The 27,462-nt window shown below is 42.0% G+C and overlaps 1 protein-coding gene across 4 annotated transcripts; it reads left to right on the top strand.

Moving 5' to 3' along the window:
• LOC101721918 (tripartite motif-containing protein 6) lies at positions 1-24,416 on the top strand. Of its 4 annotated transcripts, none has more exons than XM_004863365.4 (9): positions 1-374; positions 15,003-15,135; positions 16,088-16,574; positions 17,150-17,245; positions 17,842-18,072; positions 20,594-20,616; positions 21,858-21,958; positions 22,240-22,266; positions 22,486-24,416. In XM_004863365.4, exons 3-9 carry the CDS (start codon positions 16,155-16,157, stop codon positions 23,049-23,051), a joined length of 1,464 nt encoding a protein of 487 aa, XP_004863422.1. In that variant the 5' UTR covers positions 1-374; positions 15,003-15,135; positions 16,088-16,154; the 3' UTR covers positions 23,052-24,416. The 4 variants fall into 4 exon arrangements, with proteins under 4 accessions (XP_004863422.1, XP_021098922.1, XP_021098921.1 ...); XM_021243263.2 differs by lacking the exon at positions 1-374 and adding an exon at positions 9,271-9,341; XM_021243262.2 differs by lacking the exon at positions 1-374 and adding an exon at positions 11,693-12,298.
• Positions 24,417-27,462: the final 3,046 nt, after the last annotated feature.

Raw genomic sequence — 27,462 nt, 5'->3', positions numbered from 1 at the left:
GTGCACATCCGCGTGCGCAGCGAAGGTTGGTGAGACCTGGTGGCCTTCCCTGCCTACACTTTCTCTAGCGGGTTTCAACGCCGCCAGCTTTGTTTCTTAACCGCCCTGCAGTTAAGAAACAAAGACCTGAACAATTGGCTGGTGTTGGGTAGAAAAATGTATCGAATTTTGCCAATTTAAAGTGTGACCTGAGGTTGGGATTAAGGCCTAGAAAAGCTGGTCCTGGGCTGTGAAGTGGCGGTGGAAAGGCTGGGTGTCCAGCAGGGTCTGAAGCAGGAAGCTAAATGCAATGGAAGAAGCCTCGCTGCAACCGGGATTAAAAAGGTTTAGTGACCAACAGGGAGCTTACATTCCTTGTCTTTCTGCTCCAGGAGGTAAGATCAGTTTCTTTTTTAAAAATTGGAGCTTTAAAAAGATGTATATGTGCTGCCGAAGCGAGCACAAAAAGATGTATTATACAATTCACTTCACTTTTTTTTTTTTTGGTACAGGGAATCAAACTGGGGACCTTGCGCTTTCGAGGCAGGTGCCGGAACCACTGAGCTAAATCCCTGGCCCCCACTTCTCTTTTTAAAAGTGCTGTATACAGCTCCATTTTAAATTATATTCACAGAACTGCGCCACCATTGGCACAATCAACTTTAGAGCATTATCTTGACCCTCCCCCAAATGACAACCCTTACTCCCTTCCCATCTTCTCACCCTTGGTAACCATTAATCCACTTTCCATTTTCATAGACCTGCCTGTTCGGGATATTTCCTATAAATGGTATCATGTAATGTGGTCTTTTGTGTGTCACTTCTTTTAGTAGCTTTGTCTTTTAAGGTTCACTCCTTCTTATGGCTGGATTACATGCGACTGTATTACCACAGTTTCTTTATCCATTTCTCGACTGACTAGTCGGTAGATATTTGGGTTGTTCGTTAGGTAAACAGACATTAGCAGGCCTGAGGGACAAAAGGTGTCCATAACATCCTGTGTTGCTAGCTATAGTTAAGGATCAAAGGCCTTATAGTCATTTATAATCAGACCCAAAGACCCGACCCAGTATTTCTAGAACAAGGCGTGCTGCATTCCTGGTTGCCATAGCCTAGGGCCCAATGATATCAGAGAAGGAAATGTTTCCTAAAGACCTTCCCATCTTGGGCTGGAACCTGATTTGATTAGAACCTTTTCTTCCTTTCCTAAGTTTCTTACATGCTCCGAGGGAGCACTGAGCGTCTGAAAAGGACAAGGAAGACATTTTTGAGATATGACATTCCAAAGTAACTTCTAAGAAAAATGTCAATAAGCATCATAATTGTCCTAGATCCCTGAATTCCAGGAGTAACTTTTGTGTGCATAAAAAGTTACTCAAACTTTCACTTTGCACACATGCTTTTTTATATGGCACTGTCTGCCTTCTCACTTGAAGGCATAACTCTCTGCATTTACTTTTCAAGAAATTAACTCACTAGGGCCAGGGGATTTAGCGCAATGGTTATGTGGCCTGCTATGCAAGTGCAAGGATCTGAGTTCTATCTCTGGTACCAAAAAAAAAAAAAGAAAGAAGGAAATTAACTCACTATATCATTATGTAGCCCAGGCTGAACTCTAACTCGAAACAATCCTCCTGCCTCAGCGTCCTGAGTGCTGGGATTACAGGCATACACCACCACACCCTGCTCACAGTTCTTTCATTAAGGGCACAAAAAGACCAATAAAGTTTGTGACAGCCAATTACTCACAGCGTCAAGCTTTCTGTCACAGCCTCCCTTTTTTTTTTTTTGGCACCGGGGATCGAACTAAGGACCTTGTGCTTGCGAGGCAGGCGCCAGAACCACTGAGGTAAATCCCCGGTGCAACAGCTTCCCTTTTTTGGTTGTTCAAAGCATACGGCTTCTATGAATATTTGTGTAAAATTTTTTTCATGGAATCATGTTTTAATTCCTCTAGTATATATACCTAGGAGTGGAGTTACTGAGTACACTTTTGAGGATCTGCCGGTGACTATACCATTTTACATTTCTGCTGACAGTGTATGAAGATCCTAGTGCCTCTGCAGCTTCACCAAAACTTGTTATTATCTGTCTTTTCGGTTCTGGCCTTCCTAGTGGGTGTGAAGTGGTATTTCCTTGTGGTTTTGATTTGGATTTTCGTAGTGGCTAATGATGGTAAACCCAGTTCCTTTCCAGCTCCCAGTTGATACCCCTGGGATTAATAATATAAAGTCAATGTTAGATTGCATTAATGAATAAAATATGTTTTAAAAATCTAATTCATTCATCCAGAAAGGTAAATGCTTGATTTTTCCTGGATCCCGTGCTTCAGCCTTCACTTCTTACAGGCCAAGTTTTACATTCTCATATTCCAGGATGGTATGGAATCCTGGGCTTCCTCTCCTAATTAGAAAGGGACATTAGATAATTATTTAAAATATTTCAGTTGCTTTGCATTACCATAATGTTTAATTTTATAGATCACCTTTCCATAGCACCAAGATAGGTGTATGGGCAAACATTTTAGCTATTTCTGTAAGAATGTTTTCAGATGAGATTAACATTTAAATAGGTGGACTTTGAATGAAATGACTGGTCAGGTAAGGTGAGTTGACCTCATTCTGAGGTCTGTGTGGAACAAAAGATTGACCTCTCACCCCTGAGAGGTAAAGCTGCCAGGAAATGGCCTTTGGACTTTAACTGAAGCTCTTTCTGGGTCTCCAGCCTCCTGGCCCTCCTGCAGATTTTATGCTTGCCGGGTTCCATAGTTGCAGGGGCCATAACTTCAAATAAATCTCTTGGTATGTGTGTAAGTAATATTTTGATTCTGTTTCCCTCAGGAATTTTGACTAGTACACCTCATTTTTTAAAAGTCCACACTTACTGCGATTACCTAGCTTTCTTGTACATTCATGCTGTTGGTATCATTGAACATTTATTTGCTGTATCCTCCACACCGCATCCCTTGGTTAATTTTTACATGTGTGTCATGAGTCTGTAGGGACATAGCCCCTAGAGATCAGTAAGTTTGTGCTCAAAATGTAGCTTCTCTTTTATCTTAAATTTTACCATAGTATATTACAATTATTTGTTCATTTATCCTTCTCCTTTTAGCCATTAAAATTCCACACCAGTAACTAAATTTTAGCTACCTTTCTGGCTTTTGGTTTTTTTGTTTGTATGTTTGGTTGGTTGGTTTTTTCGCACTTTGAGACCGGGAGTTCTCCTAGCTGTTTTCTATGTAACCCATAGGCGTCCCATTACAATATTCTGTGTTCAAGATTTAACCAGCTCAAATTCATCCAGATCTTTAGCTACACTGCCGTGATGAATATACTTCCTAAGTGGCTCTTTTGTTTCTAAATTTTCTCCACTTGTACCTTTTCCAAATTTCCTTGACTGTAATCTGAATTTGTTCTTCAAGATGCAAATCTGAAATTATTATTTCTTTAAAAACTTTCAATGACGTGATGTTCTGAATTCAAGGCAAAAACTATTATGACTCTTTTGACCTCCTAGTCTGTCCTGTGTCTGGTCTGTCTCACACCAGCCTCTCAATCCTCCTCACACTAAAGACACTGTCATTTCTTCAGCACACAGAGTAGAATTCTCCCTCTCAACATGAATCATGATGCATACTGTTCTGTTCTCCTTCATGGAAGTCCTCTTCATCCCTTGGATTTCTCTCATTTGTCATTACTCAAAGAGGCCTTCTCTCATCCTTGAAATTATGCTTATGGTAAATTAACTTAGAGAACTTAATTTGTGCGCTTCTTAATGCATATATGCTCACTGTGCCCACCCACTGCTGTGCACTAATTACACCAGGTTATTGTGGATTCTTCCCAACATCTACTATTGTTTGCCTTTGATTTAAAGCATTATAAAAGCTGGAGCTTTGAGTCAGATTTTAGTTTGTGTCCTAGATTTACCATTTATAGAATATATAATTTTCAATAACTTTTTTGGGGGGGTACATTTCCAGTCCTTTTTTTTTTTAATTTTTTATTTTGAGACAGGGTCTAACTAAATCACTTAAGTTGTCCAGATTGGGCTCAAACTTTGGATATTCTCACCTTGGTCTCCCAGAGTGCTGGACTACAGGCATGCACCACCATACCTGGCTTGAATTTATTTAATATCTTCAATCTCTATTTCCCCACACATGCCATGATTAGAGTTTTTTCTTTTATTGAAATATAGATTAAATAAAGTAAAAATGTTTTGTATTATGGCTAGTTAGTAAAATGATTGAAGCTTTCTTATATTTTTTAAAATTTGCTTTGTGCTAAGTTCTAAACATCTGTGTCACGCCCCCCCTACATTCATATGTTAAAACCCTAACTCCAAAGTGTTGTATCAAGAGGAGGCCTTTGGGAGATTTTTAGATCACGAGGGCATTGCTCACCTGAATGAGGTTAATGAGTTCATAAAGAGGCTCTGAGGGCTTGTTTGCTATCACTGTGCAGAAGCAATTAGAAAGCGACTTCTGTGGAACCGGCCCTCGCAGGCCCCCAGTTTATCAGTGCCTTGATCTTGGACTTCCCCACCTTGAGAACAGCAAGGAATAAATTTCTGTTGCTAATAAGCTACTCAGTTGAGGGTATTTCGGCACAGCAGTCTGAATGGACTAAAATACTTTTTCCCTCTGAGAAACTAAAATGTTCAACTCTTGTTGAGCGAAGAAGGAAAAATTCCCTGCTGGAGACACTGTGCATTTGACGGTCTGATTGATTCTAGGAGAGCCATGCTGTTGGGGAGTGAAGGTGTGAGTAAGCAGAAGAATGAATGATCTAGTTGTCCACACAGGACATAGGCATAAAGACCTTAATGGAGGATGGGTAGTACAGATTGTCACCCACAGTGACACCTCCCTTGGTACTGCTGTCCTGAAAAAGATGGAATTTGATGTCTCCAGTGTGTTGGGGGTAAATGTAAGACTAGAAATAGATGTTTCTTTTAATTTCTTACTTCTACTCACCCCATCTGTCTTTTACTATTCTTTTGTTGCTTTTGAATGCTCCTTGCATAACCAGTGGCCCTCCTTTTATGTATATCTTTCAACAGCCTCTTTTCAATGGTTTATATAGCTCAGTAACCACTGGAGTAATAAAAACAACAAAAGAACAGAAGAATCGAAAAGAATCTCCATTCCTGAGACTCCTTTTATTCCAGGCCCTGTGGACTTCTAGACCTTGCCAGATTCACTTGCCACAGACACTTGCCCATTGGTGCTTTCAGGTCTTCCCTTTGAATGGGTGAAATTCAATCTGTATGAGCACTTCTCATCATCACAGCCACAATGGAGTTAATGCTGGGTACCTTATTCTCTGGGGGAAAGGTTAAGTGTTCTTTCTAAGACTTTCAGTGAAGAATCTAATGCTAAGCTCACTTCCTTCTCTCCATCCTAGAATATATATGATAGAACTAAATTCTGAATGAACCATGGTACATGTGTTCCATGAAGGAAAAGCTCCAGGTGGCTTACAGGCAGTTGAAAATAGAAGAGAATGCCCGAGAAGTTGAAGGTTGACATCAGTATTTCCCCATTCACACTCTTCAAACTTTCCTTTTTGAATAAGTTCTTTTCCTGTAATGATGACTTCTCAACACCACCTATAAAGATGCCTCTCAGGTTTTCTTTCTGGCCCTCGTTATTTCCTCACCTTCCAATATCCTCGGCCTCCTCCTCATCCCTGGCCCATCATCCTTCAGGGATCAGCTCTGTCAGAACATTCTGACTGCTTCAGGTTTCAAGTCTTCCTCCTGAGGTAACAGTGCTATCACCTCTGACCCTTCTGATGGTGAAACTGCTCGCCATTGTTTTCCCTTTACCACCTATCACCAGTCCCAACCTGAGCCTCATCCTTGAAGAGTGGGAAGAGCATTGAGTATAGGCACAGGTCTTGTGTTCTTTTTTCACATGATCTGGAAATGTTAAATTACTGATTTGCTTTGGAATTTATTTTCCTCATTTTTATATTTTTTCATTTATTTTTTGCAGCACTGCAAATCAAACCTAGGGGCATTTTACCACCAAGCTACGTCTCTAACCCCTTAAATCTATGCTTTTTTTTTTTTTTTTTTTGAGAAAGGATCCCACTAAATTGCCTGACTTGCTTTAAACTTGCAATATTCCTGCTTTAGCCTCCCTCCCAGGTAGTTGGCACTACATAAATACTTACTAGCCAGATCATTGACCTCTATCTGCTAACTGCTCAATATCCAATCTTCCCTGCTCTATTATTCTCACAAGGAGTTTTATCATACTCCACAAGACAAAGAGACTAATAGTTCCTACCCCAGTCCTATTTGTTCATATAATTCTTTTCAATATGCTTTGTACTTCCTGTAGAAGAAAAGATAAAAAGTTAAGTTTGGAAATCTCGAATGCTGATCCCTTTCACAAAGTCTTAATACTAAGATAATTTAAAAAAAGATCAGGACCCAGACAGGTGATCCAAAATAACAATGAGGGTATCATGGGAAAATGGAAAGATAAGACCCTCAGTCTAGAGACTGAGATTAATAAGTCTATCTTACTTCCTTTAGATGCATCTGATCCCTGAAAAGGAAGTCATTTCCTTCCTTCCGTAACTAGTCTGCTCTATGTATTGAACCATATTCTAGATACATATACTCAGTGAACACAGAAATGACCCCTGATTTAAAAGAGTTCAGCATATTATTCTCAAGCTCTTGTTTCCTATCACTCCATAAATTCTCCTCAGTGATGTAACTGAGTCCCATGACTTGAGCCCTCACATACTGTACTGTGTTGACTTACAAATCTACATTTGAATGACTAGGCTGTCCTTGGAATTTAAAATTTATTAATCTCATCTGAGTATTACTCAGGAGATACTAACTTGATTTGTTTTTCAGAGCTGGGGATTGAACCCAGGGCCTTCACACTGAGCAATATTCTGAGTCCTTTTTAAAAATTTTTTATTTTGAGACTGGGTGTTGCTAAGTAGCAAGTTATCCCAGCCAGCTAGGCTCAAACTTGGAATCCTCCTGCATCATCATCCCAGAGTGCAGAGATTGCAGGCTTGTGCCAACACACCTGGCTTACATGATAAAAATATATATTTTATATATATGTTATATTCCACATACATATTTTATCTCCACAATTATCCATCTTGGTAAAGGTCCTTACCGTTCTCCCTTTAGATTAATGCAAAGATCTGTCTTTAGATTGTTTTCATTCCAATATGCTGCTGTCACTAAGTCTAATCATTCTACCTTAACAAATTATTTTATTAGTCCCCTTGTATCTCACTGCTACTCTGTAGTACAATTTAATCTTAGCGGGCTATTTCGGTAGTCTACACATTGTTCTCCCTCAACTACCTAGAAATCAATCCAAAATTTGAATAATTGCAACTTCTGTTGCCAACAAAAGAATAAAATCAAACCCCACAGAATAGACGTTTATTGCATAAAGTAGGTTAGCAGACACATTACAGGGAAACACCTACTCAGCTTTATTGTGAACATTAGATATAAGCAAACAAATACAAATTGGGTTTCTGATCATTTCTTTGTAAAGCAAATATTTTATCCTTTCATTATCTTCTCTGTGACAAGCTGGATTTCAAGTTCAAAGGTTTAATTTTTAACAGTGTATGAGGTGAGAGTGGGTGGGTTGATTTTCAAGAAGAGAGTTTTTGACTTTGGTGGGGGTGATGACAAGAAAATAATGGCAAGGAGAACTTGTTAAGAGAACTTGGAACTAATTTGAAAGATAGAGAAAGCATTTTTAAAACAACAGGTACGATGTGATCTTTAACTTGTATTTTGAAGAAGCTAGTCTGAGAAGAAATACAAATTAAGATGTTAGTTGTATTGCGTGGTATCATTTATGAAGTATTTGACTCTTTTCATTCTTTATTAACTTGAAAAAAAAAAGCTTTTGATGAAGTGCAAGTTTGAAGCTAATTTCAATGCCATCCTTGCTTTGAATCTTTTTTCTTCCAAACCCAGACTTCTGCCTTCTCTAATACATGTTCCTTTGATGCGTTCCCTAGGCCCTCTGCTCTGTTCCTACAAGGGATGGTCCCTGAAAACGCATTCCTCCAGTGTGCTGCACATCTCTCACTTGGCACTCATCATTTAAATTCTCTTACCAACTCTTCTGAATGTCACTAAGATGGAACAGAATACCTGATGTATTGTACACTTCATGATTATTCTTAATCTCCATCTACATATTGTCACCAAATTGTGTTGAAAGAAGAAAAATTATTTCATGAATCCATCCCTCTGTTCTAGTCAGGCATTTTTCTCCATATCAAAGAGACAGAGCGTTCTCCTTCCCAGGGTTAGGCATTTTTGTTGCTTTCACATTTCCAGTGTACTTATTACTGCTGGGTTGTTGTCCACACTAGGCAGTTTGGGTGGAGTCAGGAGTCTCAGGACACCAGCCAGCTTCGACCTGCAGTGTCACCAAGGGCAGTAAGGAAGCAGCACTGCCTGACACCCTGGTGGTGGGACGCACAGAGCACATCTTATAGGCCATTTTAGCCAAAGGACAGGCATCGAATTAGAATAGTGCCACATGTCTGTGCTTGTTTTGAGAGTCCGATGACCTCTTTGCTTGAGTACTGTTCAGAACAATCCCTTGATACTTAGCCGAATTCTCCCCATGTTGTCCAACCTCTGTCCTGGCTTTTATCCGTCCCTTCTCCCTCTGTACATCCCCAACCACCTTATGAGGCAGGTAACACTCATGGGGTCAGAGTCCTTGGGCAGGATGTCTTGTATTACTTTTCTTTTCACCATTGTTAGATCACTGAGACCTGTCGTTGCACTACCTAAGCTCTATAAGATTTTCGTGTATATGTGTGTAAGGATTTAGAAATCGATACATGACCTCTCAGTCGTATAGGTTAAAATGACAGACACACACGGGTACACATACACACATTATTTAAAACTGATAAATTTTAATGATCCACAAAACATGCCAGTGTGGCAAATGGTTATCTCTTACTCATATAACTGTAGATACTTTATTTAGACATTTTGATGTATTACTAAGGAGTGTAGGTGTGTTAACTGTGTTACCAAACTGATAGGGCCCTGGCCTTCAGCTGTTCCCAGGCCACAGGATTTGCTGTACATCAGGGAAGAGGAATAGCTTTGCATTTCTGCCTTCAAAATCCAGCGGGTGCCTGGAGACGGCTGCGGCCCCGCCCTAGGCCTCGGCAGGGTCTCCCGCGGTGCAGACCCGCTGCCCGGCCAGCGCCTCCTCCTCCCGGCCCCGCCTCTTTCCCCCTGGGTCTTCCAGCTTTGGAGGTGGAGCAGCGGCCACAAGGCTGCAGATCCTCGGGTCTGATCCAGGCCGCAGGTTCCAGGTTAGTGAGCAGGTCCACTTTCAGGCCAGCCGCTGCTGTGCCCCCTGGGGCACAGAGCTTGACACTCTCCACGGGGTGGGTCGGGGTTCAGGGTGGAGAAGGAGTGCCCGGGTCCCTTGAGGTTTGGAGTTGAGCGAGGCGCAGAGAGCACCTTCGCAGGTAGGAATAGGCAGGCAAAAGGCAGTGAGAATCAAACCCTGCTTCTGGATGTTAAAGGATGTAGGAGAGGCAGCTCTGGAAATTCTGCTCTAGGGAACTGCAGACTCCGGTCCAGCGTGGACTGGGCGGCCGGGCATCCCCTCCCCCCGCCCCCGCCCCAGCCCCAGCCCTAGCCCTGCTGCTGCAGGAAGTGAGCACATTTACCACCACCCCGGGAGGCCGGACTTTTCCCGGGGGTAGGTGGGAGATTAGCCACCCCGCCGCCGGCCCTGGGTGTCTGCCTGGCCCAGAGCCCGGGGAGGAGCAGCTCCTATCTTCCTCAAAAGGAAGGCGAGCCAAGCGTGGTTGAGAGAAGCCCCAGTGTTTCTCAGAATTAATTTAAAACACCTCGGATTTCCCTAAAGAACTTCGATCCCAGATGCTGCTCACAGCTGGAGCATCTCTGGCGATGTCTGCTGTGGCTGCCATTTCCCTTTCAGAGCGAAGGACATTTTTACTTCTTTATCTTCCTCGCTATGAATGAGTTCACTGAGGCTGGGGACATTTTATTTAATCAACCAATTGAGACAAATGGGTTGTTAAAATTATAGGTGCCACAGCCACGAATTCTGCCTCTTACATTTCAAACCCAAGCTGTATGCCCTGGCCCTGTTACTTGACCCCTACCAGCTTTCGTTCGTTTCATCTATGAAATGAATAGAGTAATGTGTATAACTTAAGAGTTTGGTGGGTATTAAACAGGCAGAGGTTTGAATACACAGAATTGCCGACATAATAAATACTCAAATTACTATTATTATTGTTATTGAGGAACTCTATGCCTAGCTTTAAAAAATACCCAGTCAAAACAATTTTTTAAATAATACACAAGGGAATAAAATATGCTAAGATAGATTACGTTAAAGAATATGAACTCTATTCGTTGCATCTAAACAAGTTAAAATATAACACTTTAAAATTAAGAATCACAAATACAGAAAAATATTAGAAGAATTTTATATTTTAGCTTTTCAGAAACTCAGTGGATTATCTAACACTGACTCCAAGAAAAGAAAACCTGACCAGGGTGATTATTTTAAGAACTTGCAAAGCTATTATCGTATGTTTTTGAAATGCACGAGAAATAATTTTTGAAGTTAAAAACACTTGAAATGGATCATATTCCAATTTGAATATTTAATGGTGTTGTTAGAGCAACTCTAGATAATAGGTTAAGGTGGACTATAACCCTGCATAAATATCACTTATAAATGTAGTTAGAGCCTGGTTCTCCGCACTTAGGGCTTCCACTGGGAGACAGCCCCGCCTTGTCCTCCCTCTCTAGCCTTACCTCCTCGCCACAGTGCTTTCCTCTCAGTCACTGAATTTTGTTCTGAAGCCCATTCTGACATGGATCTGGGCCCCCATGCTAATAGATGCTAGCCCTCCTCCCTCTTTCTAGTGGTTTTTGCCCCCTAAATTGTATCAACCTGGGAAGAAAGATCCTTTCTCTGATGCACTGCGTCTGAAGCCCTAATCTGCATGACAGTCATCCTGGAGAGCTTTTTAAAAGTACAGATTCTGAACTGGTCAGGGTGAGACTGAGTCCTGCATAAAGAGTGCCAGTGGATGCCAGAGCTGCCAGTTTGCAGACCTCAGGCCTTTTTCAGGCCTCTGCTCCCCGTCATACTTAGTAGGGATTTGGCCACTTTCATCAGGTGATTTGACCCTTAGGGCTCTGGGACCCCACCAGACTTCCCCGCACCTCCACACTGGTCCTGAGGAGACTGCATCAGCATCCCTGGTCCCCTCTGGGTTGTGCTGCCCTGTAGGCGGCAGTCATGGGCATGCTGTGTGTGGACTTCGGCACTTAGCCCTGTACCAACTCTGCTCCCTCCTTCACAGGTGCCCCCCACCACCACCTCAGCTCTTCTTTCCACAGGAGACGTCAACTCTTACACCATCTTTTCCATTCAAGAATCTTGGTCTTGACTGTCTCAGCATAGTATTAGATGGGAAAGTGGGGAGCTGGGAATTATGTGGTTCAGTGCTGTCGTGCTGCCTAATATGAATGGAATTCTGGGTTCAATCGTCCACCACTGGAAAAAAAAAAAAAGCCACATAGATGTCTGATGAAATAGAAAACGAACCATATAGTCAATTTTAAATTTTATAATAGCCTCAGTGGAAAGTAAAATGGGTAAAATTAATTTAAATACATTTTATTGAACCCAGTGCATTTGAAGTATTAACATATACAATCATTAAGATTTATTAATGAGATACCTCGGGTTATCTGTTGTTAATCCTCAAAATCTGATCTGTACTTCATACTTTAATGCTCATTTCTGATGAACCACTCTTCAAGTGCTCAAAACCACATAGAGCTATCATACTCGACAACATAGTTCTAATTCAGGCTTACAGGATCAGAAACCAAGCCTTCTCTTTTTCTCATTGCATTTCTTCTCTACCTTTCTCCCCTCTCCCCTTCCTGCTCCTTTTTTCTTCTTGTTGTCAACTCTATTGAGTTATAATTGTATCTGTTTGGTTACAGATTGTAAGCATACAATGCTGTTTCAGCATATATCCGTTAGGGAACAGTGGGGAAGGAACACAATGAAACAATAGACAAATTGAGGCTTGTTCCTCCCTTCCTGGACCCAGTCCTCTCCCTCCCTTGCTTAACCTTGAAGTTGGGCTTGACCTCCTGGTACCAGCATCTACATATTCTGCCCATTCATCTGGGCTGAGGAGAGGTGGAAGGAGCCATTTATGCCAGGCCCGAGGAAGTCTGGAGAAGCTACTTGTCTCTAAAGGTTTGGAATTTTAAAGTTCCATTTTGTTCCACTGCTGATTACTGCATGACAACCAGCAGTCATGATACGTAAAGGACATTTCCTTTACTCTTGTTTCCTTATACTACTTCGAAAGTTTGTCTCCTCTCACACCCTTGGGCTTTGGATTCCAGTGATGTGCTTTCAAATGCTGAAGTTTTGCCTTTTCTGGGATTTTATATAAATAGAATTATTCAGTTACTTGTCCTTGGTATTTGATGTCTCACCTTACACAATGCTTTTGAGATTTATCCTGTTGTGTGTATCAGAAGTTTCACTTAATTGATTATATTGAGCTTGTTCTAAAGTTGCCTTCCTACGTTTTAAGTTAGGGTTAAAGGTTTCAATTTACAAAGTAACCTGTGACCTAATTTGATTGTAAACAGTTTGCAAACTACTCTTATAATAAGTAGTAGAGTCTCAGCCAATCACAAGTGGCAGACTGTTAAAACTGTGTTCCAGTAATGCAGCAGGAACCCTAACCAATGAGGCTGTTTGTACCATACTTCAATTTCTGTATGTCACATGTTTTTCACTGGCTAAAAACAAAACTAGCTTATATGGTAGGGTAGAGTATTCTGAACCATTTGTTTCAGACTGCTTCCTGATTCTAGATTCACAGATAAGTCCAGTTAAGATTTGTGGGATCAAGACATACAGCCAATCTTTAAATTTTAAAAATTTATTGCAGAAAGAGACACGTTGCCATTAATCTCCTTCAGAATACCCCCCTCGCTTTAAACACACCTGTCTCATCATGCCACCACTTTTAGTAAAGGTTCTCGAAGTCTTCTTTCATATCTTTGCAAAATGTGATAAAAAATTCTATATAGTGAGTGCTGCTTCTGATTTCCATCCAGCCAAAAGACAGGCTCATAAAAACATTACCATGTGTCTTCATCCACCTTACTCACTGGATCTGCCACTATGGGAATTCTGGCTCTTCCCCAAAGTTAAAATGGCCATAAACAGTAAATGTTTCGAATCAGTTCAGGACATGGTGGCAGCCACAACAATGCAACTAAAGAAGCTCGTGAAAGAGGACTTCCAGAACTGCTTCTGAAAGTGACATGAATAACGGGGTAAGTGTGTTCTAAGTGATAGGAAATATTTTGAGGTGCATTAATGGCAATGTGTCATTTACATTTTAAAATTTATTACAGTAAAAATTTACTGTTTTTCCATCACACCTCATGATTTATCTTAACGGTAATATGCCATTGTATGGATATACCACAGTTTGTCCCTTTACCAGTTAGTGTTCTTATGGGTGGATTCTTTCTGGGCCATTTTAATGAGGCAGAAACTTCATCAAGGGAATTGTGTATTCTGAGTAAATTTTGCCTGAACCAAAAGTATGCATATGTGTGTGTTGAGGGAGATGGAGTGCACTTCCATTAAAATTGCACGTATAATACCACTACATTTTTGGGGGTTTTTTTTGTCGTTTTGTTTTGTTTTGGTACCGGGGATCAAACTCAGAACCTTGTGCTTTCGAGGCAGGCGGCGGCACCACTGAGCTAATCCCCGGCCCTACAATTTTTTTAACATTACAATTTCATAAATTGGCATACTCCATTCCATACTCCAATGCCAGCATCAAGTCCAGGTATAAGATCAGTGCTAAGTTGTAATTTGAAATTCAAATATTTCTCATTTCTCATTGTGGTAGGTGCAGTTTTAGGCTCTCATGGGAAAGTCTAAAAGACACTGGGCCCCTGCCTTTGTAATCCTAATTTAACAAAGACAATAGACCCTCATAATGTATGTGCTAAGTGAGGTGATGTTACTTTGACAGGAGATACTAACAAACCAACTAAATGCTCACTTTCTGCTTGTGTGATTAATTTTGTTAAACAATGCATCAGATGATAGTTAATACCAATTAGTAATACTAATTATGCATTGAGTTAATTAACTTGTCAACAATTACATTTTGCACCCTTTATGGAGAAGAAGCAGGTAAAGGAGCTGGCAGAGCCCCAGCTCTGTAGTCTGTCTACATTCAAATACCTGCTTAACCATAAAATGGGGTTAATGGGATATTCATAGCATTGTTAGAGGTGTTACTGGATTGCTCAGTAAGCAGGGCAGAGTGAGGTTCTGGTCCAGGACTTGCAGGAGCACCACAGAATACTAGATGGCAGCACTCAGGACCCCTCCTTGGTGCGCTGGTTCCTGCAACAGTGCCTCACAGTAGCCCTGCTCGGCTATGCTTGTGTCTTACAACTTTTTCTTTCTTTGGGGCGTTTTCTCTGACCTTTTCTTCTGATGGAAGTGTTATTACTGGCAGGAAGTTAGATTTCTTAAACCTACCAGACCCTTGGGGTGAGGGAGAATTGGTATAGTTTATAAGTCCTGGGCCTACATTGAATCATTTTATCACAGTGCACATCTGCTTTTGCTCGGGACCAGTCAAAGACAAATTAAGGAATTCCACCTGCTCCCAGATACTTTGTGGCCTGTCCCAGGACCAGAGTCAGTGTGCCATCAACAGACAGTGTGCACTGCTTTTTTTTTTGTAACCCAAACCCAACTGCAGCTAAGCAAGCAGAAGAAATATCTCCTGAGAGAATGATTCAGTGCTAGAAACAGAATTTCCTAAGAAGTCAAAAGTATGTACTCACTGTGATTTCAAACAATAGTAATATTAAAGTCAATCTTTGTCTCTATTTCCTTATTAAAGGACCAAGAATGCATACATTTATGCAGAGTTGTCCTATGAAGGGTAAAGAAAACATGAGAACACCCCTGTAATCCCACCACTCTGGGAGCTTGAGACAGGAGGATTGCAGGTTCAGCCCAGCCTGAGCAATTTGGTAAGAGAAAAAAGGGGGAGAGGAGTGGTGTAGCTCATTGCAAAGGCCCTGAGTTCAACACAAAGTACTGCCAAAAAAAGGCATGTAATTTCAGAAGTGTTAAAATATTATTTCTCCTTATTGTAGTCATTTCCGTTTTTTTGTACTTTCCTGAGAAGGTGAGCAGGAGGGATGACAAGGCCCTGGAACAGAGGTAGACAGGTCTTCACAGCCAACGCCTTTGACTTTGGAGATCAGACACTGGACAATGATAGCAAAGGGGTAAAAAAGTTCACACAAAAAGTCTGCTCATCTTTGCAAGGAGAGTGAAGTTCTCCCTTTTCATTCATCCAAAGTCGAGGACCTGTGCATCATTCACTGTAGTAGCTGCTGTGGATACAACATGAATAAAAAAACAGTGTCTGATCTCATGGGCATAGCATTCCACTGGGGGGATTCAGACAACGGAGATATGAGGCAGTAATAAAAACAAATCTGGTAAGTATGCTGCAGAGAGTGATTGGGCGGTAGCCACAGCTTAGGCTAGGCAGAGCAGACCCTCTTGATAAGGAAACATGTAAGGAGTGAGTCATGCAACACCGGGATAAAGTCACCCTTGCAGCAGGAAGAGTAAATGCAGAAATGCTTAGGCAGCGGTGTGTTTCGGTACTTTTAATATTGAGAATGTGTTTTGGTGGCTAGGGAGAGGTCAGGCAGATGAAGAGTCACACAAGGCCCCTCCTATCCAGGGTCTCTGTTTGTCCCTCCACTTAGTGAGAGTAAATGAAAATCGTAATCATTGGTTTACTAATGTTTGAAACTAATGTCTCATGAGTTGGGGTAATGAAAGTGTTGGAAATTAGAAAGAGAAGCCCTTGTTATTCCACGTGTCTGACCTTTGCACAGCACAGTGAGCATCCCTTTACCTTCTCTTTTCTTATCCTAATCCGTTTTTGTTTGCTCTTCTACCTAGGATTTCATAAGCAGGAACCATCTTAGAAGTCAGGGCTGAGTAGGCAAGAGCCAGGAGAGTAGCTACAATGACTTCAAGAGTTTTGGTGGACATCCGAGAGGAGGTGACCTGTCCCATCTGCCTGGAGCTCCTGACAGAACCTTTGAGCATAGATTGTGGCCACAGCTTCTGCCAAGCCTGCATCATAGAGAACAGTAAGAAATCAGCGACCAGCCAAGAAGAGAGCAGCTGTCCTGTGTGCCAGACCAGCTACCACCCCCGGAACCTCCGGCCTAATCGGCACCTGGCCAACATAGCAGAGAGGCTCAGAGAGGTAGTGCTAGGACCAAGAAACCAGCCACAGGTCATTCTTTGTGTGCGCCACGGAGAGAAACTCCAGCTCTTCTGTAAGGAGCATGGGACGCTAATTTGCTGGCTCTGCGAGCGTTCCCAGGAGCACCGTGGTCACCACACGCTCCTCATGGAGGAGGTAGCCCAGGAGTACCAGGTGCGAGCCCAGGACGGGGAGGAATGGGGTCCGTGGCAGGGGATTTTTAACTTCGAATTGTGTTCTCATCTGATTTCTTTTTATTCCTCTCATTTGCCTGGAGTATGAACCTAGGAAGTGCCCGCCCTCATGACCAAGAGTAGAGGTTTGATCTCTCACTTGTTGCACAAGATTGAGTAGGAGCTGCTTGGGATGAAACCAGAGGGTTCTGCTGGGTTGAGTGTGGGAGATATGCTGGCAGTAAGATTACTTTGGAGTCAAGTTCTTGCCCCATGAGAGAGAAAATCAGCCTCTTTCTGCCGGTTCCATCCCTTGTGTTTAAAAGATACTTTGGTATCGGGCTGGATATTTAGTTCAGTGGTTCCACCTTCTGCCTCACAAGCGCAAGGTCCTGATTTCAATATCTGGTACCAAAAAAAAAAAAAGATACTTTGATCTTTTGATCTTCACAGTTTTTCATCTCAGGACAGGACAGATTTCTTCTGAGGTCAGCACAAACTCTCTTAGTTTAGTCCATGTTTAGTTACTAAGACAGTTTAAGCTTCACCTTGCTTGACCTGATGTTTTTCCTCCAGGAAATGTTCCAAGAGTCCCTGAAGAAGTTGAGGAAAGACGAAGAGGAAGCTGAGAAGCTAAAAGCTGTTATCAGAGAGAAGAGGGCATCCTGGAAGGCAAGAAAGATTTCATCTTAGGGTGTCCTGGGAAAGGAGCCAGGGCATAGAAGCAGAGGGCAGAGAAGCGTGGTCCTATCTCTCCTGACAGTAGAGCTGGAAGGACTTGCCTTGGCCTGGTCCTTCATTGCGTACCTTCCAAACGAGGACAAGGCTAGGGTTTAAATAGCGAATATATTACATGAAAACTCAAGTTTTTGATATAGCTACCTAGGAGATAAGCCAGGACCAGAGGTAGCCCCTAAATCATAATTCTGGATCATAATTTACAGTTTCAATCTTTGTTCCTCTGAAAATGCTAAGTTAGTCACAGGCTGATAATTCCTATCTCGGTACTCAAAATTGGAAGGGGAGGCTGATGTGGAGGCATGAGAAGTTAGAGAGGCTGCCTGAAGTCTAGACCTCACCCAGAAGTCACAGTCTGTAGCTAAAAGAGTTAGATAAGGGAGCCTGAGGCTAATGACCTGGGAAGAGCAGAAGGGAGAAAAAAGAAAGGGAAGATGGAGTCCCACAGGCAGCATCCCTCCTCTCCATGGAGACCAGTGGTCAGCCTGAGTCACCCGATAGCAGCCTCTTTTTCTTCCCTGATGTTGAAGAATCAGATGGAGCCTGAGAGACACAGGATCCAGAAAGAGTTTAATCGGCTGCGAAGCATCCTGGACAAAGAGGAGCAGCGGGAACTGAGGAAGCTCGAGGAGGAAGCAAGGAAGGGGCTGAGTATTATAGAGAAAGCTGAGGGTGAGGTGACCCACCAAAGCCAGTCCCTGAGAGAGCTCATCTCAGACCTGGAGTACCGGTGCCAGGGCTCCACAGTGCATCTGCTGCAGGTAAAGCTTGTGGCCCCCACCCCATCCCTGGATGTTAGGGTCAAGGAATAAATAGCTTTCCTTTCTTTCTGGGACATAGAGCTAACATCCTGGTTAGGGTAGAAAAAATCCCTTCGGCCCTGTCATGCCTCTTCCTATTGAACTGTGCAGGGGTCATGAGGCAAACATAAGATAATTTCAGGGTGCAAAGCCCTGTTTTTTATTACTTACGACTGGTGGCTCCGAAGTTGATTTGATATTGAGAAGATCTGTTTCATCCAGCGATGTTCTATGGGAGTGTTCCTCAGCCTCAGCACTATTGATATTTTGTGCTAGATAAATGTTGTGAGAGACTCCTATACCTAGTAGGATATTTGGAAACATCCTTGGTCTCTACCCACTAAATCTCAGAAAGACTACTCCAGCCAGGTATGACCATCAAAACCCCTCTTGACATTGCCATGTGTTCCCAGGGAGGGCATAGGTAACCCCACCCCAGTTGAGAACCACTCTTCATTAGATACCCCTTGTCTGTGTTGCTATACTGGGAGTTTGTCATGTGGTTTTTGTTCAGTTTAGTCACAGGATAACATGTCAAATGCGAATACAAGTCCTTAAAGATTATGTAATACTAGCCCTTCTTATCCCTCTTCCCTAGGGCAGAATCACTTGACATGTTGCAGTTATAGGTATTTAAACAGGTCTTTAGGGGCTGGGCTTGTGTGTATGTAGTTTAGAAGGCTGCAAAGTATCTAGTTTAGAGAAATCTGAATGAGAAACTTGAACTAAGAGTGGAATTTGAACAGACATTTTCTATGTAGAGCGAGTAGTGTCACTAGGAACTTGTAGCACAGTGCACCTTGCAATATCCTGGAGGCTTCAGGCTGTTTCTTGTTTTCTGTTTGCCTTCTTGCTTCTTCCTGCTCTTCCTGTGCTGTGGAGTGATTTGTTTCTTTACTTATTTTGAAGTGCTAGCGTTGGAGTATGCAGTTGTAACTTTCCACCTATTAGAGTTTCTCCTCATTCACTGTCTCATTTTATTCTTGCCTTTTCTTCTTTTTTTTGGTACCAGGGATCAGACTTGTGTTTGTGAGGCAGGCGCATGGTACCACTGAGCTAAATCCCTGGCCCCACATCTCAATTCTTTTTTTTTTCCCTTCCCCTCAATCCTTCTCACCTTTTTTGCCAACATCAGATTCATTTATTTATAAGTCCTTATAAAGTTAATTATCATACATACAGATTAACAGCCAGACTACATTTTAAATTGAATGTTATCTAACAGTTGATTCTCTAGAATTCTCCTATCCCAGACATCTTGATTCTCTTTTCCACACCTTTATTACATCCCTGCTCATTAAAATTTGACAGCCAAGGTATAAGCTTCAAAATGAGCACTGAGAATCAAACCAGTGTAAGAGAAAGAGCCACAAAGTGGCACACTGATTTGCTCAGTTAAGTTCCACCGTACAGCCATGATTTAAGATGGATACAGTTCTGCTATTTGGTATAAAGTGATACCCCCAATGCCTCCACTGTTTTCTGTCTTAAACTCAGTTCGAGTTGTGTTCTGAGAAGCACAGCCCAAAATAACCCCAATGCAGAGAAAATTGTTATCCCTGTGGAATATAGATCGTTGAGCTTTTTTCAGGGTGTTTCAGGCTGAGGTACAGAGCAGAAGTTAGAAAGCCAAGTAGAGGGCAAGTGAGCAGTTTTATTGAAATGAGCCAGGCAGTGAGGGTGATGAAGGTAACCAGCAGGTAGCTAAAAGAAGTTAGAGTGTGAAGTGAACCAGCTTGATGAAAGATGGGCTATCATGTGAATATGCAGTAGTTTTTATGCAATATTTTGTCTAAATTTGGACATGGATGCTAATATCATTCAGGAGGATGGAGACATGAAGACTAGCTTTTCTTTAAAATTTGAAATGCCTGTGTCTTATTTGCGGGAGGTTCAAATCTGAATCATGAGAGAGAGGCCTCAGCAGAAGTACAGGTTTGGAAATCTTAAACATGTTGAAAATGAAGGAAACAGTTGAGATCAGTGGTAAGTTAGTGGATTAGAGGAGTTGAGGAGACAACCATATTTTAAGCCTGGGGGTGGGGATTTAGCTCAATGGTTCTGCAGCCTGCCTAGCAAGCGGAAGGACCCGAGTTCAATCCCCGGTACCAAAAAAAAGTCACTCTAACATACTGTGCGCTTAACGCTTTTAGCAACTAGAGTAGAGTGTAAGCTTCTCAAGGACAGAAGCTATCACACTGTCATCATTGTCCAAGCCCAGGCACAGTGTATGGCAAGTAACAAATGATACAAATATGTTACATTACTCATACACATTTGTAACAAAGGAACCATGGATGGAGTCATTTCCTGATGTATTCCCGTGAGTTTTCAGGGACAGTCTGCCCTGGGTTCTTCTCTTTACTTTGTGGCCTCCACATTTGGATTATTTATTCTGTATTCCTGTCATATTGTGAGGTGGTAGAAATGGGATGAGGTAACCCTATTACTCCTTGATTTAATCTGTCTTTTTCCTCCCTAGGATGTGAATGATCTCACACAAAGGTATGTGTAAGAGAATATGAGGTGCTGCTTTTAGATTGCCAAAAGCTGTGATTATCCTGTAGTTCATGGGAAAGGAAAAAAAATCATAGGACAGACACTGATGTCTCAATTGCTCATTGCATGAGAATTTGGGGATCCTAAATAAAGGAAATGGACTAGCTTCTATGCTAGGAGAATTTGGACAGTAGGGCACTGGGTGTAAATGATTGTGGTGTTAGTGACTTCCATAGTACCCTGTCACATGACCCCATTTCCACAAACCTCTACTTATTTTCAGCTCTGGTTCTTGTCGTTACAGTTACCTAAGTATACACAGGTATGTTCTTTTCCTGTGCATTTTTTCCGAAGGAAATTCCCACCTCCTCTGTTTCCCAGTCTGAGAATTTGCTCTTGGAAAAATCGGGAAAATCTGCCTTAAGTTTCCATTTCTCTACCAACATTGGAATAACCCAGCTATTGCTTCCTGGTCCCTCAGATTTCCATTATCTCAGTTCCAGTAAAACACAGACCTGAAACACGGGAAGAATGGCTTTGGCCGTAGAACACATCTCAATTCTTACCTGTCACGAGGTCTAGAATCTCATCCAACAAGGTAACCTCTAGAGCTGTCCACACATCAGGCACCCTCAGGCTCTTCACAGAAACATGAAGTACAGAGCCTGTTGTCATTCCCAGTTTGTATGTGAGCACATCTCCATTCTCTGGCTGGAGTCGTATTCCTAGAAATGCCGAATCCTGAAATTCAGTTCTCTACACCTTCCTCCTAGGCTCCTCTCAGCTGGGGCCCAAGTCCATAGACTTCTGAAGGAGTATTTAATACTAGATGCTCCAGGAGCAGCTTTCTGCTATTCTTCCTGTCAGCACAGACACCTGTAGCTTTTCCTGGTGGACCCTCTGAGGTGGCACCAACATCTTAAATATTTGCATCTTCTTTAGAGATAGCAAAGGATTTGCTAGGCTTTCTTCTAATCAGTTTCCTACTATCTCTAGGACATAAAATAAGGGAAATTGTTGTATTTTATAAAAACGAAAAACAGAAAATGAGGCTCTAAGAGGTTAAATCTTACTGAGGCGTGAGCTGGTTTCTAGTCCAGGTTTTCCTGTCCAGTGGCACATCTTTCTGCAGAACAATGCTCACTTCAGGAAAAAGTGTCACGAAATGGGCCAGGGAAGTGAAGGAGATGGGTGTCGGAGGAACCCAGGGTCAGCAGTGTGGGGCTCATAGGGCCTGTCTTCTTTAGGAGTGAGTTCTGGACCCTGAGGAAGCCCCAAGAGCTCCCCACCAAGCTGAGAAGTGCATTTCGAGCCCCAGATCTGAAAAAGATACTGCAAGTGTTTCGAGGTGAGGAGATTCAGGGAAAGAGTTTGGATGTGGAATTACCATACTGGTAAGAAATAAATCAGATAGAGAGTATAGCTGGAGATTGGGAATGGAAGTGGTGAGGGAAGCCACAGAGGGAGGGGCATCGTGTGCTAAGGAAGTTGCAGTATGTATTTAAGACGAAGTGAAATTACCAGATCATATTCTCCCAGAATTCCTCATCATTTTCTTTAGTCTGGTAAGGAGATACCAGACCCAAGACACTGATTCTAGTCAATATTTTTTACTTTTTATTGTTACAGCACTCACAGATGTCCAAAGCTACTGGGGTGAGTAGAAACCATGGCCTCTTTGAGCTGATATGCCTGATCATTTTCTCATTCTCTTCTTCAAAGAAGCCCACATATTCTCTCAGGTTAGAGGTGTCTCTGCCTCCCCTGCCATATGTCTAGCTCTATTCCCCCCAACTACTTCCTGTGTTCCCTCATCTCAGTGTGACAGATCCCATGTGTCATTGTTTTCTACTGATGTTGTGCCTTTTCCTACAGTGGACGTGACCATGAATCCACACTCTGCAAACTTAAATCTTGTCCTGTCTAAAAACCGGAGACAGGTGAGATTCGTGGGTGTTAAGCTGTCCCAACCGTCCTATCTGGAAGAACATTATGACTGTAGCATCCTAGGCTCTCAGCACTTCTCCTCAGGAAGATACTACTGGGAGGTGGATGTGACTAAGAAGACTGCCTGGATCCTGGGGGTGTGCAGCAATTCCACGGGACCTCCACTTTCTTTCAGCCAGTATCCTAACAGTCAGAACACTTACTCCAGATACCAGCCGCAGACTGGATACTGGGTGATAGGGCTACAGCACAAACGTGAATACAGAGCCTACGAGGACTCTTCTACCTCCCTGCTCCTCTCCATGTCTGTGCCCCCTCGCCGCATTGGGGTTTACTTAGACTATGAGGCTGGCACCGTCTCCTTCTATAATGTCACAAACCACGGCTTGCCCATCTACACTTTCTCTAAGTATTACTTTCCGACAGCCCTTTGTCCATATTTCAATCCTTGCGACTGTGTAGTACCAATGACCCTGAGGCGCCCAGGCCCTTGAGCTCTCTGCTGCCCACACCACAGCTGAGTGGTGCCCGCCACTCCGCAGCTCCTGTGTGAGCCTCTTCTGATCCCTGTTCTCTGTGTTCTTGCCCCTTTCCCTGGCAATATTTACCCATTGGTGGGATGCTCCCAGCCGCAATAGTGAGCACCCCTGGCAGTGAAGGAATGGGGGAGCTTTGGCCATTTCATCCTTTAGCATGGCGTTCATTGGTGCATGGGGCCAAGGTAAGAAATTCTCTTCTGTTAATTTTCTGCGAGTTCTGTACTGAATGAAAAATTGAATTCAACAAAATTCATTCGATAGTTTTTGAGAGATAATCATTTGTCATTTTTATTGTTACAAGTACATTGATTTGTTTTAATTGTTAACCCTACCACAATGTCCTAATATAAATTTGTTATTTTTTACATGCAAAAATAGATTTATAGGCTTTTTGTTCATTCATGTTTGTAAAAGAAATTGACCCATAATTTTGTATATCTTTGTCAGGTTTTATAAAATGCAACAATGAGCAAAGAAATTACAGTGTAAGTACATACAAGATTGGCTGTTAAAAATGAATCATAATTTTAATGGCTTTAAATTCAAATTGAAGAAATTGTAATTTCAGTTTTCACTGTAACCTCTGCCAACCTTTAGCCTTTATTTTAAAAGTTTAAGGATATGAATCAGATATGGTGATGTATGCCTGCAATTCCCAGCATTCTAGAGGCTGAGGCAGGAGAATTACTAGTTCAGGACCAACCTGGACTACCTAATGAGTTCAAGGATGGCCTGGACTACATAGTGAGACCCTGTCTCGAAGAAAGCAGGGAAGGGGGAGGAAGGAAGGAAAGAAAAACTTACGGGTACCAATCAAAAAAATATACTCGCCAAATGAATTGAACTTAAAAATGGAGGGCAAGAAGAAAATGATCAGTCCAGTGCAGGTTTTTCTCTTGCAGTGAGAGGAAAATGCAAAGTAAAAATCTAATCTAACACGCTTTTGAAAAGAGGATGGTTTATCCTAGCTTCCCTACACCCCCTTTTCTTTATGCCCAAACACAAATAACTGGTGAATGAGCTCTGTGACTTTGGTATGGAGGGGCTATATGTTTTCTGAGCCAACTATAAAAGAAATGAGGTAGATGTGAAGGTAGAAACAAATACAAAGGGGAGACAGCTGGTTTTCTGATGCAGCCAAGACCCCGTGGTGACTGTTGAACACTACAAATGTGACTAGTCTCAACTGAGATGTGAAGTAAGTATAAAACGTGCACTGAATTTTGATAAGAAATGTGAAATATCTCATTGACAACTTTTATATTGTATATTGTAATATTTTGGATATATTGAGTTAAATAAAATTTATTACTCATTTCACCTGTTTTATTTTACTTTTTAATGTGGATACCTGAAAATTTGAAATTACATACTTGGCTCACATTTTGCTTGACAACTGTGGTCTTGAGCCTGTGATGAAATAATTTCCACCTCTAAGAGAGCCCTAGAATAGGAGCTGGTGGACTGGGGTTCAGGAGGAACACCAAGACCCATATTCATTTTTACAGGAGGGGCCGGGGATTTAGCTCAGTGGCGCTGCTCCTGTCTGACAGGCACAAGGGTCCTGAGTTTGATCCCTGGTACCGGAAAAACAAAAAAAAGACTGGCATTTTCACAAGGAACTCTGGCCCCCACACCCACACCAAGACATTTTTATAAAAGGTAATGGCAGAGAGAAGACTTCAACATATCCAGAAATACAGACTCTGAAGATGAGGAAGACATCATGGCCAGACAGTCTGATTCTCAAGTCTGTCCCCTGCCTTTAGCCCTAGGTTGGGCACTTGAAGCTTCTTCATGATTTGAGGAAGTACTGATTCGTTCTGGCTCTGCTCTGTATCTGTGGTTAATAAGAAATGCAGGTTACAGTAAAAGCCTACAGCTGGTTTGTTGCGGGGGCGGGGGGGGGGTTATTGGAAAGACCAAGTCTGTGGAAACCCAGCAGCCAGATGTGTAATCCCCATCCTGACCTGTCTGTCAACTGGAAGAAATAAGAGAGGAAGAGATCGTGCGGGCAAACAGGCTGGTGTAGGTTGAGAGAGAAGCAAGAGCTAAGTAGTATTCCCTTCCCACTTATTTTCCCATACAGTGAGTTCCAGGCAAAAGGGTTTGGGCCAGACCTTCTCCACTGTAGAATAAAACTGAAGTTCACTGGGAAAACCCAAAGAAGTATATCCAGGTGTCCTGGGAATGACCTTAGATAATCATGCAAGCCAAAGTCCTCACTGGAATCCTGTGAGACCTGAGGAAGGTTTGCTCAAGCTGAAACTTGAGGACAATTACTAGTGTAATTTGGCAGCCTTGCGACCTTTTTCTGAGGGGTCTCAGGCAGAGGCCTCTCTCCTTGACTTTTTTCGCATGGTAACAGTGTTGTAAGCTACTATAAAAATAAAATTTAGGGCTGGGGATTTAGCTCAGTGGTTCTGCCACCTGCCTTGCAAGGACATGGTCCCGAGTTCAATCCCCAGTACCAAAAAAAATAAAAACCTAGACTACATAACAAGACTCTCAAAAAATTTTTTGTTTTCTTTTACAGTGATTTTGATTTCTAGCACTTTCCTTACTTAGTGTTTCTCTTTATGTACCTTATTTGTTTTTTCATGGTGTCTATGTTTTACATTATAGTATTGATTTTTTAACCATAATTATTTTAGATTTCTTGTCTGATCATTCCAAAAGCTATGTCAGATCTGAGTCCAATGTTGATGTTTACTTTGTCTCTCTAGAATGTTTTTTTGCCTTTTCACACAACTTCCTTTTGTTGTTGTTGTAAGCCTGACATGTTGTATCAGGTAACAGGAATTTAAAGAACTTGAACGTGCTGTTTTGTGTTAATTTGAGTAGGCATGGAGCTTTGTTTAATGTTTGCTGGAGCTGTAGGGGTCTTGGAGACTTTGAAATTCTGCATCCTGGCTCTTCTATGTTTGTTCAGTGGTGCTATTACTGGATGCTGGAGTCTTTTTAGAGGTGATTTTTGTGTTTGTTTGTTTATTAGTTTGTTTTTGTCCAAACAAAGTATTGGTCAAAGCAAGCGTAAATGGTGGCAAAACTTTTACATTTATTAAAAGTAGGAAAAAACCAGGCTCTTCAGAACCAGATTGGACCAAGTAAAGGTAGGGGAAAAAAAAGAAAAAAAAATTGAAAATATGCCCTACAATGTAAAGAGACACCAAAGCAAGTGCTTAATGGCAGCTATCCCTTTTTTATATTTTTTACACTGGCCTTACGTCCAGGTCATCTTATCAAAAACCTGCTCCAGTTCTCCAAATATCCACATACAGGGTTTTGGGAACTGTTCTGCCCATATATCCTGGGATTTTGCAATTAGCAGGTCATGCCTACATTTCTAGCCAGTTTTTGCCACACCTTGCCTTTCTATCTCACTCCTGGGATCAGACACAGGGCTTTTTGCCCCTGCTAGCCCAATCATCTACCATGAGCTACACCACCAGCTTCTTTGCCTTTGAGTTTTCCTAGAAACTCTTCCTTAAATTGCCGAGACCCACACAACATAGGGTCCAAAGCTGGGGAGAGCGAGGGGAGATCAAAAAAATTGAAAAATAACAAGAAAGAAGGATATATACCAAAATTGTGCTTTATAGCTGGGACCAGGTAGGACCATAGCCCGATGAGCTAATGGCTGCCTGGAGTCCAGCAGTTCTTTATTTAAGACAAACAGGAGAGAAGGCGGGGTCTTTCTCTGGGCTCTTCATTATGGGGACATGATTTGTTTTTTTGGAGATAAATTCCAAGAAAGGAGGATGGGAATGGATGTATCTCCCAGGAATTTCTCACTATCCAGCTAATCCACACTCAGCCCCCAGCAATTTGTCAAAATTAAGTGTAGCTACTGTCACTGAAAAACAGAATGCTGACAGCGTGAGGAATGAGCCCTCTGTAACCTCTTCTGTCCTTTTGTGCCTGCGATGAAAGAAGTCAGTCAAGACACAGAAGTAGAAGTAGAATTTATTGTAAAGTAGATGTAGAGAGAGAAAGGCATTTTCCCTCCAGTGGAAGTCTGAATATCTTTGTATGCACACAAGAGCTACTCCTGTAGTTCAGGAAACTATGGTAATTATGATGCTTATCAACATTAATTTTAGAAGTTACTTTGGAATTGTAAAATGTCTTCCTGACCTTTTTAGATGGCTAGTGTTCCCTCAGGAGCCTTAATCATGTAAGAAACTAACCAACAAATTTTACAAAAGCTAACTTCTTCATTTAAAGCCCGTCCCAGCCCAGGGGAGGGTTTTAAAGCATATTTTCTTTCCTCCTATCATTGGGCCATAGGCTATGGCAACCAGAAATGCTGTATGTTTTGTTTTAGAAATAGAGGCCCTGTGTCTTCAAGTCTGAGACCTAATAA

Source organism: Heterocephalus glaber, unplaced genomic scaffold (assembly GCF_053883595.1).
Source record: "Heterocephalus glaber isolate CG9 unplaced genomic scaffold, H.glaber_assembly_v1.0 deba00001428, whole genome shotgun sequence".
NCBI classification, from domain to species: Eukaryota; Metazoa; Chordata; class Mammalia; order Rodentia; family Bathyergidae; genus Heterocephalus; species Heterocephalus glaber.
The sequence above is the reverse complement of the archived record's forward strand: the minus strand, read 5'-3'. Positions and strand labels throughout refer to the sequence as shown.

What these genes read in the sequence shown, in the direction of transcription:
- LOC101721918 (XM_004863365.4), top strand. Translation starts at nt 16,155, where the DNA reads ATGACTTCAAGAGTTTTGGTGGACATCCGAGAGGAGGTGACCTGTCCC. An exon ending in AGAAGAGGGCATCCTGGAAG is followed by an intron (nt 17,246 to 17,841) that starts GCAAGAAAGATT and finishes CTGATGTTGAAG; the next exon opens with AATCAGATGGAGCCTGAGAG. An exon ending in AGATGTCCAAAGCTACTGGG is followed by an intron (nt 22,267 to 22,485) that starts GTGAGTAGAAAC and finishes CTTTTCCTACAG; the next exon opens with TGGACGTGACCATGAATCCA.